The sequence below is a fragment of the Astyanax mexicanus genome, chromosome 17, assembly GCF_023375975.1.
Source record: "Astyanax mexicanus isolate ESR-SI-001 chromosome 17, AstMex3_surface, whole genome shotgun sequence".
NCBI lineage: Eukaryota > Metazoa > Chordata > Actinopteri > Characiformes > Acestrorhamphidae > Astyanax > Astyanax mexicanus.
In genome coordinates, this window is record NC_064424.1 from 9682118 (window position 1) to 9702150 (window position 20033).

Here is a 20033-nt window from a genome sequence, read left to right on the forward strand (position 1 = left end):
AACAAGGTTCTTTTTGCAATTTGCAATATGTTAAAACACTGGCTTAATTCATACACAGCATTTACAGACACTGTAGCATAATCATCAGGAACACAGTTTATGCTTCCTTTGTTTTGAGTTTCAGGAATATATATATATGGATTAGACCGAGGCATATTAAAACGCAAATGTGAACACACCCTAGGTGCATTTAAAACAGATACAAATGAATTTACTAAAACCAGGATTTGCATTTTATAGCCATGCAAAACTTTGTGACAATCCCCCCCTCCCCATAGTACAACTTAAACAGCAATAATGTTTTAGCACACATCATGCTCATATGAATATTCCATCCCATCAAGCGCTTGGATTTCAGTCTGATTAGCCGGAGACACATTTGATGTGGTAGTGTGAATAATATAGATAAAATCTGATCAGGATACAATCCAGATATACAGTACTGTGCCAAGGTTTTAGGCACCAAAGCAAATTACACTAATCCATTTATCTCAGGTTTTTACCTGAAAAAGAACCACATATGATTTGAATAGATGGACATAAACATACATACAGTATAACATAACAAGGAACTCTCATTTTTAACTGAGTATGTTATATAGTTATATATAGTTATATATGTTATATGTAGTTACCAATTTACCAAACCAGGTGTTGATTTATATGATGAGAACTAGAAATAACTCTTTTAAACTCGGATGAGGAGATGTTTTAAGGAAAACAGGGCTGTAAAACCTCTGCTTTTTGTAAAATTTATGTTTGTATTTATTGTAATGCTTAGTTAGTGTTTTACTGAGCTAATAAACACTAAAAAGTTTTTCTTTACTGAAATTCCCACAGGTGCCTAAAACTTTTGCACAATACTGTAAGTCTAGGTATAAACAGGGTCTGTGGTTGTTCAAGATGCTTATAGGGCTCCTTTTAATACTGCAGTGTTTTTTAATACAAATAAACAGTACTTTACAGTAATTATATTTACACAATTTACAATCCATTCTGCAGTCCTACTTTAAATAAAATAAATCTCACCTCCAAAGACAAACATCAAAGTCATTCAGAGGTTCATCATTACCTTGAATGTATTCTGAAGGATGCGCAGGCGGTGCAGTTTCTCGTTGAGTAAGGGGTCGTAATATTTTATTGTTTTCAAGTTTTTCATTCCTGTACCTCACAATCTTAATATCAGAAAAAAATAATTAAAAAATCTACTATTTTTAATATTATTTTCTAAAGTTTCAAAATGTAGCATTTTATTACAATAATCTTATGGTACATTCCAAACCTTTTTGTTAAAAGGGTAAAAAAGGGGAGAAATTCCGATTAAGAAGGGCAGAAATGAAAAATGACTAAAAAAAGACTAATTAAAAATGAATTATTAATTACATTTTAGTTAATTCTTATTAATTCTATCATTTTTTTTATTTTAATCATTTTATTTTACTTTTTACTATTACCTTTGATTCTTAAATGTTTCTGTTTTTTTATGTATTTATCTATATTAAATGTTTATTAAAAATTGGTATTTCTTTTATTTCTTTTCTTATTATTTCTAATTATTATTGTTTCTATTTTTTTTTCAATCTCTTTTAAACTGTAAATGCTCGGCTGCATTGTAAACGAGGGTCACCCTCAGTGTTATCCCGAGTGAAAATAAAGATTTATTGATTGATTGATTGGTTTTAAAACCAATTGTTAGAAAATTCAATTGAAAATCATTACACTGACCATTATAGAAAAAAATAAATTATTAATTCAATTAATTGTTTAAAATAAGTAAAAAGACCAAATAATTCCTACTTAACAATTATGTATATATGCAATACATAAATACATTAAGGCCTGGTTTCCCAGACAGTGATTAAGCCTAGTACATAGTTGATGAGAAAAAGAATTAAATCCTGGGAAAACCTTGTGCAGCTATACTTAAATCTATAACAGAAATTGTTAACACCATAAACTAATAATAATGACATAATACAATTGAATAAATAAATAAATATATTTACTTAATAATAAATAAGAAATTGTACAAAAATAACAAGAATCTCTCTTTCTCCTTCTCTTTCTTGTAATTAATTTCATTTTAATTTAGTTCAAGTTGCTATTTTGCTTTTTTTTGGCAAAATGCCGTTTTTATAATACTTAGCTATTTTGATGCTATACAGCATTACTTATCCAAATGTAAAGTTTTTGTGTTTTGGAAACAGCAACACTGTTCCTGAAACATTGTTGCCAAAGCACACAAACATTACATTTGGATAAGCAATGCTGTATAGCATCAAAATAGCCTTACTTATAGCTTTGTACTTACAGTCTGCTTAGGCGTATTTATGACCTTTAAATTAGTCTAACAAGTCTAACAAACTGAAGCTCTATGCTAATAGATGCTGTATATACACTGGCATGCCAGATGTCATGGGACAGGAACCATGTCTCATAAAGGTTAAAGAAGACTAAAGCAGTGGTGTGTGGGATGTGTTTGTGGGGTTTCCTGTAGTGAACGTAGATGTGAGTTCTGCCAGAGTCACTTGTCTTTTTCTACAGTTTTGGCCATGATCATTCTACCCACTGCAATGTCCACTGTAAGTGGTTCATATCTTTCTAGTAGATGACACACTGTGGATAGAAGAACGTAAAATATGTACAAAACTTCAGAAATGGAATGTCCCATCCATCTGTCAATCATCAGGCCTCGCTCGAACTACAGTAATTCATGTGGCTTGAGCAGTCTGACCAGGTGTGGGCGTTCCCAGGCTGTTCCCTGAAGTAGCACTTCGTGATTCACTTACATATTGCTATGCTTTGGCTTGTTTGGCACGCTCTTACTTTAAAGTATTGTCTATTTTGCTTTTAATGGAAAATCTCCATTCAAAATGGTGTGTAGGCCAAAACTATGCTTAAAACCTGTCCAGGGTTATAATTATAATAGGTATTTTTGACCTATTAATCTGATCAGTTCATTGACACATGGATGTCTGCTTAGCCATGCTGCCATTTGAGCAAATGGCTTGGTTATATATTGTAAGACAACAATTCAAACACAAGCAATAACACAAACTGAATACAGTGAAATATCAGTAGTTTTCCTTCCAGTGAAGCAGTAAATACTAATAAAAAGACTATATTTTTACAATAGACAGAAATTTACATTTGTTGGTACTGACCAGTAATATAATATAATATAATAGAATAAAATGCCTGGTTAAACAGTAACACTCCTTTCTCAGTGTGTTAAATGCCACTGACTCTGTTCTCTATAATGAATGCATCCATTGCCCTGACCTTTATAATAGGGTAGTCCACCCAGGAAATAATATACCCTTATCTCAGCAGTCGCAGTCCTGCACACCAACTGCCTAAAGTGTTATGACTGTGAATAATAAGCAGTACTGATGGTAGTATGCTTTGGGGGATAAATACTAAAATGTCTGATTTTACAGTGGCAGTTGCTCCTGCTTTAAATTGTCTCTGTCTGTACACTGTATGCCAAGAACAAATTGTCGAAAGCAACCGAATCCTCACAGCTATCACGTAAAAGGAATCCCTGAAAAAAGTAGAGATAGTTACACCAACAAAAGCAGAATAATGACATCATCTTTAATACTCTAGATTTCAGAAGAAGCAATGCACGAGCAGGCGTCCCATTAATCATATAGTGTACTTGGTTGTGTACTAGTTGCAGGATGATGTTGCTGGAGATTTATAAAACAGGTAATGAAAAGTAAAATCTTATTATAACCAAAAGTATGTTACAATTTTAAACATTCTGGTAAAATCCCCCCATCATATGGGTTCATCATATGATCAAGCCCCCACAAACTGCAACATGGAAGCAACACAACAGAGAATTAAATCACTGACCAACTCCAGCAGCTTGTACCAAAAAATGCTACCATATTAATTCATTCATTGACAGTAATTACAACAGATATTATTAACCATTACAAATATTTTAACTAATGTCTTTAACTTATTTACAAGCGTTAAAAGCATTAAAATTTGTCTATTACTGTTTTTTGTGACATGTATTTTAAAATGTTTACAATTATTTAATTCATGAATCATAATCAAGTTAAAAAATATTTAGTTAATCATGATATTTATTTGAAGTACTGAAATAGGTAGAACTTAAAAAAAATACTTTTTATACTATCTGTGTTTTTTTCTAAAAATACTCAAATAACTCGAGGTATGCTGGTCTGAGAACCTTTTAAAATTACATGTGCAAGCTGTGATTGTCTAAAAACTGGAACAAATTTAAACTTATAAGACAATAAGACAATACATTTATGACACTACAGAAAGAGAAAATAATGGCAAAACATCAATTCAGTTTATTGACAAAAGTATTTTTATCTTTTAGATACAACAACAGTTGCTTTCACATGAAAGTTTCATCCTGTTTTGGAAACACATTTAGAAGAGGGGTGTACACCATCAGTAATCTTCATATAAGACACAGCTCAGCTTACAAAACCATGTACAAACAGCTGGATAAATATCATGCTTACAAAAATAGACAATGTTTCACTGGTTAACTGGTTTACTGTAGTGTTATTGCCAGCCTTGTGTATTTAACATTGTACCGTGGGTTGTTTCCAGGGCTAGGGGTGAAAGGCCATACTGGAGACAGCCAGACGGAAGCAAGGACAAGGGCAACACTTTAGATATACTCTCTCTCTCTTTCACTCTCTCTCTCTCTCTCACTCTGTTTCTCTCTCTTTACAAACACACACACACACACAAACACACACATTCCAGATGCTCGTCCCATATTTTACACTCATCAACATACACACTATCATCATTATCACCATTATCATTAGAAAAGTGAGTTAAGTTGAAACTAGAATTTACACATCCAGTTAATACCCTTAAAATAAACACCAATTACAAAACGTTTCATGCAAATGAAAATAATAACAGAATCAGTAGTTCAAGAACATCAACACCAGTAGTTCTGTTCTTTAAGTTGTGTTTTCCCTTCTGTGTTTCCCCCCTAAAGTTACGATCGAGGAGCAGAGCTCAAAAGAAGTGCAGCAGTCGTTTGGCTTTTCAGAAAGGCCAATACTTATCAAGTTAATACAAGTCATACAAATACACAAAATTCCACTGTTTCAGTAGATCATGACTTCATATCAATATACAAAATAATGCCTTCATATCCACATATTAACACTGTGCATTGACAGAAACTAATCAAGAAAAAGGAGGAAGACAGTGTAGAGTTATGGCAAGTAACAGAGCCTAGGAGAGCACAGGTGAAGGAGGAAAACATAAAAGACCTGTTTACACCTGACATTAACATGCATTTTTGGTGATCAGGTCAAACCAGATTTCAGTTTCACATGAAACATGAAAAGCCAGGTTTTACACACCCCCAAAAAGCACTGTGATTCACAACCAAATTAAGAATTACAATCTGATCTCTTAAACCACTTTGGAGACGGATCTGAAACACATTTAATACAAGTGTAAATGCAATGTGTTTTTGTCACTGATTTCCATCAGGCAAGTCGAACAATTTCTGGAAAAAAGTTAATAATTTACAGTGTAATAGTAATAGTCTTGGCTTTTTACTCTCTTTCAATCTCTCTCATTGTATGTGTGCGCATGTTTGTGTGCACCAGTAAATGTAGATCATTTTTGATTAGTAGAATGTTTTATAAACATTCTTAAAACCTTCACTTTTTTACTTCTTAATTTTTAGTTTTAGGAATGTTATTTTAAAGTTTTGATAATGTTAGCATTTGTCTAGTTGGGATCATTGGTTTTAATAACGTTATGATGCAAATCATTAAAATTTTACACATTTTCAAAATGTTGCCAAACATTCATATAACCCCTGTTAGTTGGGTTGTTCTCTTGCAGTTTAAATAGTCTGTCTCATATGCTGATAGAGCTTTTACAAGAATGCGATTTTTATGCAGAACAGTAAAACAATCTCAACTGGTCACACTGGAAACGCATGTTAATGTGAGGTGTAAACAGGCCCAAAGAGAGACAGGTCAACTTCAGCTTGGAGGAAGAATGCTGAGAATGCTGAGGTTTGTCTGTCTTTATATGTAGGTATGGATGCAAAAGTCCAGTGTTGTGCAGCTGCTCTCCTGCTAATTTTGTGCTGGGTGGCATCAGTTTTCTTCACACATCCCGGTGAATGATCTTTGTCTCTGCCTCTTGGAGTGGTACATCCTATAAGAAGATTATACAAGAAAATAATTTCAGGTTATACCAAATCAAATCACTTCAACTTCAGCTTCCTTTAATCATCTTTCAAGATTATTGTTGTTTTATTATAATACAGATGTATTACACACAGAGTGATCTATTTTAAGTTTTTATTTCTTTTATTGTTGATGATTATGGCTGATGAAAACACAAAAATCAATATCTCAGAAAATTGGAATATTATATAAGACCAATTGGTACTTTTTGCAGTGTGCCAAGTCCTGCTGGAAAATGAAATCCGCATCTCCATAAAAGTTGCAGGAAGCATGAAGTGCTGTAAAAAGACTTTGGACTTGATAATATAACACAGTGGACACCAGCAGATGACATGGTTCTATTTTGTTCTGTGTGTAATACAGCTATATAATATATAAGTTTCATATTTTAAACTGAATTACTGAAATACAGTAAATCTTTAATAATAAAAAAAAATAATTGAGGTGCACCTGTATATTAGAGCTGCATGATCAAACTTTGTGATGAACTCTTAAAAAGTCAAATTGGTCAACAAACAAGTTCACCAAAGAAACATGTATGGTTTAATAAAAACATCTATAAAACAGATGTGTAAGTGAATCTTAATTACAACAAGGTTCTTTTTGCAATTTGCAATATGTTAAAACACTGGCTTAATTCATACACAGCAATTACAGACACTGTAGCATAATCATCAGGAACACAATTTATGCTTCCTTTGTTTTGAGTTTCAGGAATATATATATATGGATTAGACCGAGGCATATTAAAACGCAAATGTGAACACACCCTAGGTGCATTTAAAACAGATACAAATGAATTTACTAAAACCAGGATTTGCATTTTATAGCCATGCAAAACTTTGTGACAATCCCCCCCCTCCCCATAGTACAACTGAAACAGCAATAATGTTTTAGCACACATCATGCTCATATGAATATTCCATCCCATCAAGCGCTTGGATTTCAGTCTGATTAGCCGGAGACACATTTGATGTGGTAGTGTGAATAATATAGATAAAATCTGATCAGGATACAATCCAGATATACAGTACTGTGCCAAGGTTTTAGGCACCAAAGCAAATTACACTAATCCATTTATCTCAGGTTTTTACCTGAAAAAGAACCACATATGATTTGAATAGATGGACATAAACATACATACAGTATAACATAACAAGGAACTCTCATTTTTAACTGAGTATGTTATATAGTTATATATAGTTATATATGTTATATGTAGTTACCAATTTACCAAACCAGGTGTTGATTAATATGATGAGAACTAGAAATAACTCTTTTAAACTCGGATGAGGAGATGTTTTAAGGAAAACAGGGCTGTAAAACCTCTGCTTTTTGTAAAATTTATGTTTGTATTTATTGTAATGCTTAGTTAGTGTTTTACTGAGCTAATAAACACTAACAAGTTTTTCTTTACTGAAATTCCCACAGGTGCCTAAAACGTTTGCACAATACTGTAAGTCTAGGTATAAACAGGGTCTGTGGTTGTTCAAGATGCTTATAGGGCTCCTTTTAATACTGCAGTGTTTTTTAATACAAATAAACAGTACTTTACAGTAATTATATTTACACAATTTACAATCCATTCTGCAGTCCTACTTTAAATAAAATAAATCTCACCTCCAAAGACAAACATCAAAGTCATTCAGAGGTTCATCATTACCTTGAATGTATTCTGAAGGATGCGCAGGCGGTGCAGTTTCTCGTTGAGTAAGGGGTCGTTACAACGGCGGACGAAGGAGCGTTTGTACTCCAGACGACTGGACCTGTGTTCGTTCACAGGGGACAGACTGGCCCTCTCCAGAGCTCGGTACAGGTCACCCAGAGAGTCAGCTTGCTGCCTGCGTTCCCTCTCCATACCTGCAGAGAGCAGCACGGAGTATCAGAATTAATCTGGTATGAAGTAGACATGAGAAGTGTAGTAATGTAAACCAGGGGCTGTAGTTCTATTATATACTATAATGTAAAGACAAATAGAAAACGGGTCACACAAAGGTCAAGATTAGGATATTAAGTGGCCCAAGAGCGAACACAAACGCACACGCAGGCGACACAGACACAGAGAGGTAGAGGAAGAGAAAGGTGCTCCCCTCGTGTGCATATTCATGAAGCACATGCAAAACAGAGAGGTTTCTGATTGATCTGTTTTCTAGAAAACGTCTGTGAGTCAGACAATCAGTTTGGTGTTTGGTGTGGGCGGAAAGAGTTTTTTGCCCTCCTGGACGGGATGCGTTCAGGAGCATCATGGCTCCCATCAAAACTCATTTCACCTCTGACTACTCTAAAGTATATCCACGTCTGGCAAAAGTAAAAACAATAAAAGTCTTGCCCGCTGTACAGTTTGTAATAGTGATTTTAGCATTGGCCACGGAGGACTAAATGATTGCAAAAGGCATGTTGAGGTGAGTTAATGTGATAATATATGTATTTAGTCACATTAACACAAGTTCGGGTCCGGGAGTACCTCCTTGAAATTTGGCATGTCTGCCTCAATCATTTTGCTGATCTCAATATATTTGCATTTGTTTCTATTTAATAAGCAGGGTACATTAATGTGGTTTTATTTTGTTTGTTCTACTTTTTTATTTATTATTAAAAATAATAATAATATTTTAATTGCAATGATTAAATATCCTTTTTTTTTTTTTTACTTAATTGGGTAACACTTTCTATGAATGTCATGTCTATTAGACTATATAAACGTATTCACAATGTATTAGAATGCATTCATAAGGCATTATAAGCATGGCTTTTATATTTATTAGAAATTGTATAACACATTATATATATGTTTATTATGCATTATGAATTATGATTTAACCTGGGTTTAATTATTATATCATCACATCTGTCACTATTAATACTGTATATTACCATGATGGACATCTGACACTTTACTTAAAGTGTACAATGGCACAATATAATACATTATAAAGTAATATAAGCTATTATAATATCTAACATAAGTGTAATTTATGAGTGGTTAAAAGTGTTTAATTATAGCATGCTTTGTTAAGGCAGCTTTGTTAAGGCAGCTTTCTTATAAACACAGCTGATGATGCATTATGACAAAAAATCATAATGCATAACAAACATGGCTATAATGCATTTAATAGACATGAAATTCATAGAAAGTTTTACAGTTAAATGCACTATAAAAGAATGTAATCGCATCATTAGGTTGTTCTCATTATGTCAATTGCATAAATTGGCCTTACATCATAATTTTTAAACCACCATATACTGTTCAATTAAAATATTTATTGTAACTTATTAAGTTAGTAAGTTATTGATTTTTTTAAGTTAATTTTTTTCCTGCTGATTCCAGTTTCCAGTCTTCCATCACTACAGATTAAATTTGTGAGCTTCTTCATTACTGCAGGACACCACTAGGAGACAGTGTGGCAGCTCTCTTTCTTTTTTTTTCTTTTTTTTTGGCCCAACCACCACCCCCCCTCTTCGGAGGACAATTAATACTTTATTTTTATTTATTTATTTATTTAATTATTATTATTATTATTATTATTATTATTATTATTATTATTTTTTTTTTTTTTTATATATATATTTTGTGTGGATATAGTTGTGGGAGTTCAGGGTTGGAAGGATCGGAGTGTGAGGTACAGGAGGGGGGTACAAGAAGAAGAAAAAGAAAAGAAAAAGAAAAATATAATAATAATAAAATAAAATAAACATAAAATAAACAAACATACATACATACACATACTCACATATCTAACTATACATATGCTTATACATATACACACATACATAAATATACATACATATTAATACATACACATAAATACATACACACACACGCACAGTTACTTCTATTCTATTGTTTTTTGCAAAAATATGTCATGTGGCAGCTCTCTTTCTATTTTTATATTGTACAGAATACACAGAACACAGTGTGCCTACAGATATTATTGTGTATTTCTTTATTTGGAGTACTGCGGTCAATATTGGCAGGATTATTAAAGATCCAATGCTGACGAGCAGTGCTGCTCTGTGCACCAAAATGATTTACTGCTTTTGTGTTTAGAGGCTTAAGAAAAGCAATAAGATGGAGAACAGAGGGAAAGAGAGAGAGAGAGGACTGTGGAGGCGTGTTACTTTGCCCTATGCATCAGGCGACATTAACGCAGGCTGAAGGGACTCTTCCTCGTGCTCTGGGCCACAGTAAAGTCACAGTAAATTGTGTGTGTGGTGTGAGTATGAGCATGCGTGTGAGTGCAAGTCTGTAGGGGTAAAATCGGGATGTAAGCAAGACAATTGTGAGAGAGGAGAACAGTCAGAATAAATTATGGTCAATAACTACAAAATAAGAAAAATAAGAGACCACTTAAAAATGATGAGTTTCTTTGATTTTACCAAATTAAAAAACCTCTGGAATATAATCAAGAGGAAGATGGATGATGACAAGCCATCTAACCAAGCTAAACTGCTTGTATTTTTGCACCAGTGTGCAAAAATACCAGTAAAATGATCCAAAAGCAGTGTGTAAGACCGGTGGAGGAGAACCTGCCAAGATGCATAAAAACTGTGATTAAAAAACAGGGTTATTCCACCAAATATTGATTTCTGAACTCTTAAAACGTTATGAATATGAATTTGTTTTCTTTGCATCTTTTTTGTTATTTCAGCCATTTCTTTTTTTCTGCAAATAAATGCTGTAAATGACAATATTTTTATTTGGAATGTAGGAGAAATGTTGTCTGTAGTTCATAGAATAAAACAACAATGTTCATTTTACTCAAACATATACCTATAAATAGCAAAATCAGACAAACTGATTCAGAAACTGAAGTGGTCCCAGAGCTGCAAGTGTCTAACTAATGTTGGGTAATAAAGGGGTTTAGAGGAAGGATTCAGTCCAAATATACAAACCTCATTTTAAGGCATAGTGAACTCATTTGTTCTGTTATCTCTTAGGTTCTGTTGCTAAACAACTGCTTGTACTCTGACATTTGTCAGTTCCCATTATCTGTATGATGATGTGTGATGTATGCTGATTATTTGATTCTATCAGTGATTCATAGGAATATGCAGGGTGTGGATATGTAAGTGTGGATATATCTTTTCTAATTTGCATTACAGATCAAGTATCCACGAAACTCTCTGAGGAGGAAATCTGAGCAGAGGACCTTCAGTTTGTCACCAAAAGCATGAGAACACTACTGAAATGTTTAAAAACTATTCCCCTCAAGGAATAACTGGGAGGGACATGCATTCTTCTCTCTCTACAGCCCATAATACACTGGCCAAAAAAAAAATGTTGCACGCTATAATATTTGGTTGGATCGCCTTTAGCTTTGATTGCTGTAACGCATTCACTGTGGCATTGTTTTAATATCTTCTGCAATGTCACAAGATTTATTTTAATCCAGTGTTGCTGGATTAATTTTTTACCAAGATCTTGCAGCAGCATTGATGATGGTAGAGTCTGACCTCTGCACAAAGCAGCTCTTCTCCATCCAGCACATCCCAAAGATTCTCAATGAGGTTAAGATCTGGACTCTGTGGTGAACTCTCTTAATCCATGTGTGAAAATGATGATCTCATGCTCCCTGAATCACTCTTTCACAATTCCAGACCCATGAATCCTGGCATTATCATCTTGGAATATGGTCGTGTTCATCATTCTTTCAGCACATACTGTTGCTGAACCTAGACCTGCAGACCAACTGCAGTATCAACCCCACATCATTTAAAACCTCTATTTCACACTGAATATGGTGTGCACTGGTTTAGTTAGGCATGCAGTCTGAATGATGTTAAGTGGTATAATGAGGTATAATGGATGATAAATAGAGGATAGAGTAGATTATTACCTGAGTCTCTGGTGTACGGTTGGCCTAACTGGTAGCGCTGTGCTTCCCTGTACTCTGGGGCTGCACTGGCTGCGAGGATGGCGTGGAGACCACTGTCCCTGGGCAGTGTGAAGCTACGATGTTTCCCTATTCCTCCCCCACCGTGAGCACTGGTGGGGGGCAGGCTGACAGGACTTGGCTGTCTTTGCGTGGGGGGCCGGTAGTGTTCAGGTAGTGGGCCACGCTGGGCAGGCAGAGTCGACTGGCGCCGGAGTTCCACGGGTATGGCTCCGTTAGGGTCCAGGAAGACGGCGTCCTCCAGGGGAAGAGTCTGAAGATAGTGCAGGCCAGAGCTGGTAAGAGGCGTCTCAATCAGGTCCTGCCACGAGCGCCGCTGGTTGGCTGACTTGCGCCCAGGTGAGCTGGAGCCGCTCAGGCTGCCTCCCTGCTGAGAATCCGGGTGAAACTCTTCGTGTGGGGAACGAGGAGGGACAGTTTCAGTGGACGGGGGCCGGATATGTTTGGGCTCCAGGTAGGGGCTCATTTGCTGTGAATGATAAAGTAGACAAATGTGAACAGGTTCAACAATAGTTCATAAATTCATCATCCACACACTGAAGATTAATAAGAAACACTGACATTTTTAAAAAATCTGAATTTGGTACCACTTTAAAATAAGGCTACCTTTTATAAAGGGTTTATGAATGGTTTATAAAGGAGATTATTAACGGTTATAAATTAGGCTGCAAATACTTTAAAACTCATTAATAAGCAGTTAATACATAAATAACAACATAGATAGAAATGACAAGAGTGAGTTAAAAAATGGCAAAGTAGTGATTCCACACTCATTTCTACTGTCAAATCTCAGACCTTTCTAGATACTGATCTAGAACAATTAGCATTAAACTTGTCATATTAATATATTTGTAAGTATGTTTAACTCTTTACTATAAATTAAATGACTAAGCAATCAACGGATCACTGTTGCCTTTTTTTAATTAATTTGTTGTAACTGCTTATCAATGGTTTTAAGGCATTTACAACCTAATCAATAATACTTAATAATCAAATTTATAAACTATTTATAAACCCTTTAAAAGGGTAGTCTTATTTTAAGGTGGTACCCTAAATGTATATATAGAATAAAACGTATTTTATACTAATTAGTATTTACAAAATGTGCTAATTATTCATAAATAAATCTGTAACAGTGCATTGTATCATATTATTTCTGAATCAGTTTCTCTGATTTTGCTATTTATAGGTTTATGTTTGAGTAAAATTAACATTGTTGTTTTATTCTATAAACTACGGACAACCTTTCTCCCAAATTCCTAATAAAAATATTGTCATTTAGAGCATTAATTTGCAGAAAATGAGAAATCGCTGAAATAACAAAAAAGATGCAGAGCTTTCAGACCTCAAATAATAAAAAAAAACAGTTCATATTCATAAAGTTTAAAGAGTTCAGAAATCAATAGTTGTTAGAATAACCCTGGGTTTTAATCACAGTTTTCATGCATCTTTGCATCTCCTCCACCAGTCTTACACACTGCCTTTGGATAACTTTATGCCACTCCTTGATGGTGTTTGATCACCCATCTTCATCTTGATTATATTTCAGGGGTTTTCAATTTGGTAAAATCAAAGAAACTCATCTTTTTTAAGTGGTCTCTTATTTTTTCCAGATCTTTACATGTAGTAGTATCACATATTTATCTCCTTGTTACTACTGTTTGCCATTGTTGACCCTTTTCTGATTGACTATCCCTTTGCCTAATACTTTTGTAAATAAAGTATACTTTAATCTGTATCTGCACGTGTCTGAGTTCTGCGCAGCCATGACAATATGAGTGTTTTATAAACCGTTTTATAAAAATTGCACGCTTTACAGTTTCAAAATAAATTGTGTTAATGTGTTAACATGTTAATTTTAACAGAACTAATTCTAATATAAATGTCTACCATGATCATATACAGCTTCTCAATTATTTATATATAAAAAATAAAATATTCACTCTTTTTTTTCTCTCGAGTTTTAAATGTAACCCTGTGGACTTTTTAAGAAGTCAAAAGGGGTGAAGTGGCACGAGCACAGACGAATAATAGACACCAGTGGGACACAAAGAAATTCAGTATGCCTCTGTGCTGCCCTAAAGCTGTCACCATAAGTTAGCCTTTGGGTCTGAAAGCGTGATGTGTGTGTCTGTGTGTGTGTGTGTGTGCGCACACAGATACACACACCACTTCTTTTTTACACAGGATTATAAAGCTGTTCTGGTGTGCAGGTCTCTCATTAAGATAAGTAGGGCCAGCTGCCAGGGGAGATCTTTTGTCTGCAAATCTATAGCCATCAAACTGGTCTCCAGAGCATCAATAATTAATATGTTCTTTGGCTCCATTCCTCCTTCTATTTCACACCTCGTTCTTCATCCGTTTCTGTCTTCAATTCATCTCACTGCTCATCTCACACAGCTGACATCTTTATTATCTTTAACATGTGAAGTCTTTCTGTGAGGAGACAACATGGCAAATATCTCCCTATGCTTATGCTACTTTCAATCTTAGAGAGATAATTTAATTAGCCTTAATTAAAGCATGCAGATTAGCATCACTGTTGGCCCACAGTGAAAAATGGTGCTTTAGAAAGTACAAGCATTCAAATGTAGGAATTAATATGTAATATTTGTAAAACCTGCATTTTTGTAAGTTTTTATTAAATGTAATTATTAAGACAATGTATATTTATATATGTGGACATTATACAGCTCTGAAAAAAATAAGAGACCACTTAAAATTATGAGTTTGTCTGAAATATAATCAAGAGGAAGATGGATGATCACAAGCCATCAAACCAAACTGAACTGCTTTGGATTTTGTGTGTGTAAGACTGGTGGAGGAGAACATGCCAAGATCCATGAAAACTGTGATTTAAACCAGGGTTATTGCATCAAATATTGACTTCTAAACTCTTAAAACTTTATGAATATGAGCTTGTTTTCTTTGCATTATTTGAGGTCTGAAAGCTATGCATCTTTTTTGTTATTTCAGACTTTTCACATTTTCTGCAAATAAATGATTCAAATGGCAATATTTTTATTTGGAATTTGAGAGAAATGTTCAATTTACTCAAACATATTATGCCCAATATTATAAACATATTATGATGTTATGCCCAAAACCCAAAAGCCCACACCCATATGGGATTTAGTACATGCCATTTTTGCATTTCAAGCCGCATAAGGCATACTTTTCCAGACGTTACAATAGCAAAACCTCAATGAGACGCACTAAATCAAGCTGTGTGGTGCACGATTGATGGCTTGCATGAAGATCGCTAAAATAAGGCCTAAAGTCTGTATATAAAGGTTTTGGCAGAACATTTAACATCTTCCAAATATAATTTGAATGTTTTAGAAATCAGCCAAATTATTGCATTTCAAGATGATAAATTAAAAATATCTTTAATATTTGTACAACATGAGACATTCTAATAAACCTTACAAATATATCTTTATTTAATATACATTACTACCCTCTGTTTTCTGAGTTAAATATGAAATCCTGTCTTAAATAGACTAGTGAAACAGGATAACAATTACAAACTTTTGTCAAATGTTCCACCTCCATTCACCCCCAGCATTCCATTCACCCCAAAGTCTTCCTTCATGCTCTAAAGCAGATATTCCTGATGGAAAGAAGCAGAAAGCAGACTTACTAAGGCAGCGTGAGGGTATGTGTCATAGGGCGGGGGAGGGCTGTCCTGTTTAGGCATTGAAGACATGTGATCTGTGTCCTCATGGTCACTCTCACTCCAGTAGTCTGAGGGAGAGACAGAAACACAAAAGGAAAAAAGATACATGAACACAGTGAAATACACTATGCTTCAAAGCTTATTTAGAATGAACCACATTGAATTACATACATCAGATATAAGACAACATAGCCAACATTTTCCTTGTATGTTATAATTCATGTGCATAGAAAATAAAAAAGAGGCAAAATGAATTATGCTACATTATTTATAAACTAAAAATCAGAGCTGGGATTGACTTCACACTCAAGTTGACTGTGTTATATATAAACATTCAGAAATCAGCTACTGTTTTGAGCAATATGCCTGAGGCTAGCGTTGCTGTCAATACCAGTTGATAACAATGAATTATACAGCATTTTGCGCATCCAAACATCAAACATCAAACATCATAGAGAATCCTGTGTATACCACTGATATATATACATACATGATAAAAATTGTATTTTGTGTTGAAACTATTTACTGTGAAGCTTTAAGGGTATTTTGTTTAATTGTTTAATATGTTTGCAGCCAATATACATGCACTAAATATTCTCTCATAACATAAGACAAGAATATCTTTACGGCAAAAAAGTAAAATATAGTGATATTATTTTAGGACGATATCTAGCACATAGCTTCTCCAACACATGTGAAATCAGACTCTGCCTCTTTTTAAGCTGCTGCTGATGCAGCATTACCGATACATCAGCTCACAGACGCCTTGTACTGATCGACATCACCCTCTGAAGTGATAATGTGATCATCTATCCATCTATCCATCTAGAGAGAGCAAGGTCAATTGTGCTCTCTCAGGGCTCCGGTGGCTGATGACAAGCTACATGAACGGGATTCAAACCACCGACCACCTCCCGAATATGGTGGCAGCCCCTTGTCAAGTCGGAGCCCTCTTAAATGTTTTATTTTTTTATATCTGACCAGTGTTTAAGTGATAAAACTCTGTTTTTGTTACATGGACCCTTTGTCAGCAATATCCAAAACATTAGGAAAGACCAGCATATATTTATAGCATTTATAGCTCAGACCACATGGGATCAGAGCAGAGGAATAATTGATTTGACAGGATCAGTGGCGTGTGAAGGCGGCCTCTCACCGTGATCCTGCCGGATCCTCTCCTGCTCCGAGTGAGCCGCCGCTGCCATGTTTAATCGACTCAGCCACCTGTGTGTGAACAGAGAAAGCCATCAGTCACCTGGGGAGCTGCTAAATACTAACAAAATGCTACTTTAATGTTACGGAAGTGCTGAAGTGCTGCTAAAATGTTCAACTAAATCCAAAAAAAATTAATTATTTCATTTTAAGGCAATAAATCTTATGATTTGTTTTTCTTATTTTTTCATAATAATGATCTAAATCAGTATCACTTAGAATTTTCACATTTCTTTTAAGTGATTTGTACTCAAAAAAGCACAAAAGTCACTGCTAAATGATTTCAATGTTGTGTGTCCAAATTTAAGCCAAAATCAAACGTTTGGTCATTTTTCTCTGAAGAAACTTACTAAGAAAAGTTAGCGTACCCCATTTGCTTAGTTTAAGCATATACATCTCAATTTACATATATTTTGTATAGTTTTACCAGAGGTTTTTGCAGTGCACACTCTAGATGCAGGGAATCAGGGAATGTGTATGCAGTAAATTCATACTGTATCAGTTGAATTTAAAGCTGTTCTGTTTTTAGTTTGTTAACCCTTTAAACTACACCAGCGTTTTTAGACATTTTTTTTTACTGGTTTATAAGTAATTACCAGTGTTGTCAACATTAACCCATTAACCCACACAATTAATCTGGAAACTTTAACGTTTGAAATTTTTAAAAAATGCAAATTAATAATTTAATTATTAACTAATCACCTTAGCCTCAATTTGCCGCCATACTGTATGTCACTATTTTTACATAGCCTGGTGATGTATTAATGTTTTTTAGTGTTTTTTAATGGTATTTAGCACTTTAAAAAAAAACTCAATACTGTTGAGTTCAGAAGTTAGACTGCATTTATTATGAAATCTGAAATAAATCTCATAAATAATTCTTACTCTCTCACCCTTCCTTGCTTGCTTTCTCTCTCTCTCTCTCTCACACACACACACGCCCATTGAAGCTTCTACCAATAAAATAGACTGGTCTGTCTCAGTAACAAGCTGAATATAAAGGAAGTCTAAACTGAATCCATCCCTACAGAAATAATTTTGTGAGACATTTTTGTAATTAAACTGGTACTTAAACATTTAAAGTTCAAAGTTTTAAAGATACATTTAAAAAAAAACATATCTGGATATGAATAAATCTCACTGCAGGGATCTTATATTCTTTCGTTTTATATTTAAAACTCTATTATTACAATTTTGTTAAAAGTGTTAAAGAGGAAAAAAAAAGATAAATTAAGCTTAATTACAGCAAACGGTGCGACTGTAATTAGTTAATCATAAGTAATTACTAGTAATTGCTGTATAATAACCCTAATAATGTAATAAAAGTTACACAATTACAACTGGCTATAAATGTCATAATGAGTTCAATGTTATCCCACCTGTTCATGTCATCCACATTATCTGCAGCGAAGTAGAAGCTCTTGATCTTGGGATGGCATGCCTTAAATGCACTTTAGTGCAAAAAAAGAGGAAGAAAATAAAACATATTAGCACACTCTTGAAGGTGTGTACAGGGTTTTTTTTTCTAGGAATGAAAAGATTCTACTTACAACTTTTTGCGGCATTCATTCGCTCGATCGATCTTAAAGTCCGGCAGGCTGACGAAGCCCTCTGCCTTCTCATCCTGTGAAAGAGAAACAATGATTTTATTACCCTGAACTCACAGCACACACACACAGACACACACACAGATGTGCTTATAATAACTGACTGAACAGAATAACTGAGTGAACTTAAAACCACAGAATGGTTGTGGTTTCACTTACATGCAGTTGCTATGCTGTTGATATGTGGTCAAACATTTAAAAAAATTCTAGGTTGTAGCTATGGTGTTAAACTGTTGCTACAGGGTTTCAATGGTGGTGATCGATGGTTGCTATGGTATCCCAGGTCATTGCCATGTTGTTGTTATGTGGTCAATTTAGAGTGTCTATCAATTTAGATGTTAATCTACACAGATTTCTCTCCTGAAAACTATTATTTGGGTGAATAAAGCACTTTCGTTTACAGTAAGCTTAGATTTCCACATTTCCACTAAGGCTGGGTGCAGCAGCATTAGCATTAGTGGCTAACCGCTAGTGCTAGCCATGGTTAGTGTTAGTAAATGCCGCCCGACAGTGATACATTGAGAACTCAGTGTTCTGGTAAGCCAGGGCAATATCATCTAGCGGTTTGTTCCACATAGCTTGTTTTAACACAGTAAACATGCAGACTACAGCCAATATACTCGCCTCTGAACAGTAATGCCAGGTCTTTGCGATGACATTGTTAAATGGTTGCTATATGGTATCACAGGGGGTTTATTTGCAAAGTGCAACCATAATGATTATAATGTCCAGTAACTCGCTATAATTAAAATCAATTCTGTACTTTGGAAATGCCATCAGTTTCATAATGCTAGATACTGAATAAAAAAAGCTAAAATTAATAACTGGGATGGTTATATCAGTATAGGCAGATATTCATGATTTTAGAACTTGAAACGTATGAGGTAGTAAGCCTACCTCCTCATTGATGTACCAGTACAGACATGCATTTTTCAGCACCACCCAGTACTTCTTCCACTTCTGAGAAAAGTAGCTCTTAGCGTCCTTCTTCTTCCACAGCCAGCCTTCACAGTCTCCTTGACCCAGGTCTTTACAGGAAATTCGTCGCTTACTGATGGAGGACATGGAGCCAGCTGAGGAAGAGGAGATGAGAAAGAGATAGAAGAGAAAGAATAAGGACCAATTTGTTGAAAAAAAAAAAAAACATCAGAAACCTACCACCCTGTAAACTTCAATTCCAATTCCCTGATCCATCTGCTTTCACTGTTACGGTTACGTGTTCTCCACCAACTAATCATGGTAAAGTTTCCACATCAGTGTGACGCTTCTTCTAACATTCTTCACCTGTGTGTTATCAATCATTTACACCTTGCCTTTGAAACAGACTTGCCAATCATTTGTCACTGCATTCCAAGCATTTCTTACTGTTTTGCTTGCGACTGACCTTTTTTCAGTATCTTCTTATTCTTTAGAATTC

At 34.7% G+C, this 20033-nt stretch overlaps 1 protein-coding gene across 5 annotated transcripts in view; it reads right to left on the minus strand.

Moving 5' to 3' along the window:
- Positions 1–20033, minus strand: part of cnksr2b (connector enhancer of kinase suppressor of Ras 2b) — a 71384-nt gene that overhangs the window by 1268 nt on the left and 50083 nt on the right. For 4 of the 5 annotated variants that reach the window (XM_049466510.1, XM_022676060.2, XM_049466509.1 and 1 more), the window contains 8 exons: positions 19514–19689; positions 18560–18633; positions 18389–18460; positions 16954–17021; positions 15762–15865; positions 12062–12587; positions 7888–8084; positions 5538–6192 (listed from right to left, as the gene is read on the minus strand). In XM_049466510.1, the coding sequence (XP_049322467.1) occupies positions 6142–6192; positions 7888–8084; positions 12062–12587; positions 15762–15865; positions 16954–17021; positions 18389–18460; positions 18560–18633; positions 19514–19689 (1268 nt within the window). In that variant the 3' untranslated portion in view covers positions 5538–6141. Of the gene's footprint in view, positions 1–5537; positions 6193–7887; positions 8085–12061; positions 12588–15761; positions 15866–16953; positions 17022–18388; positions 18461–18559; positions 18634–19513; positions 19690–20033 lie in introns of those variants that run through there. The other variant, XM_049466508.1, reaches the window with a different exon arrangement.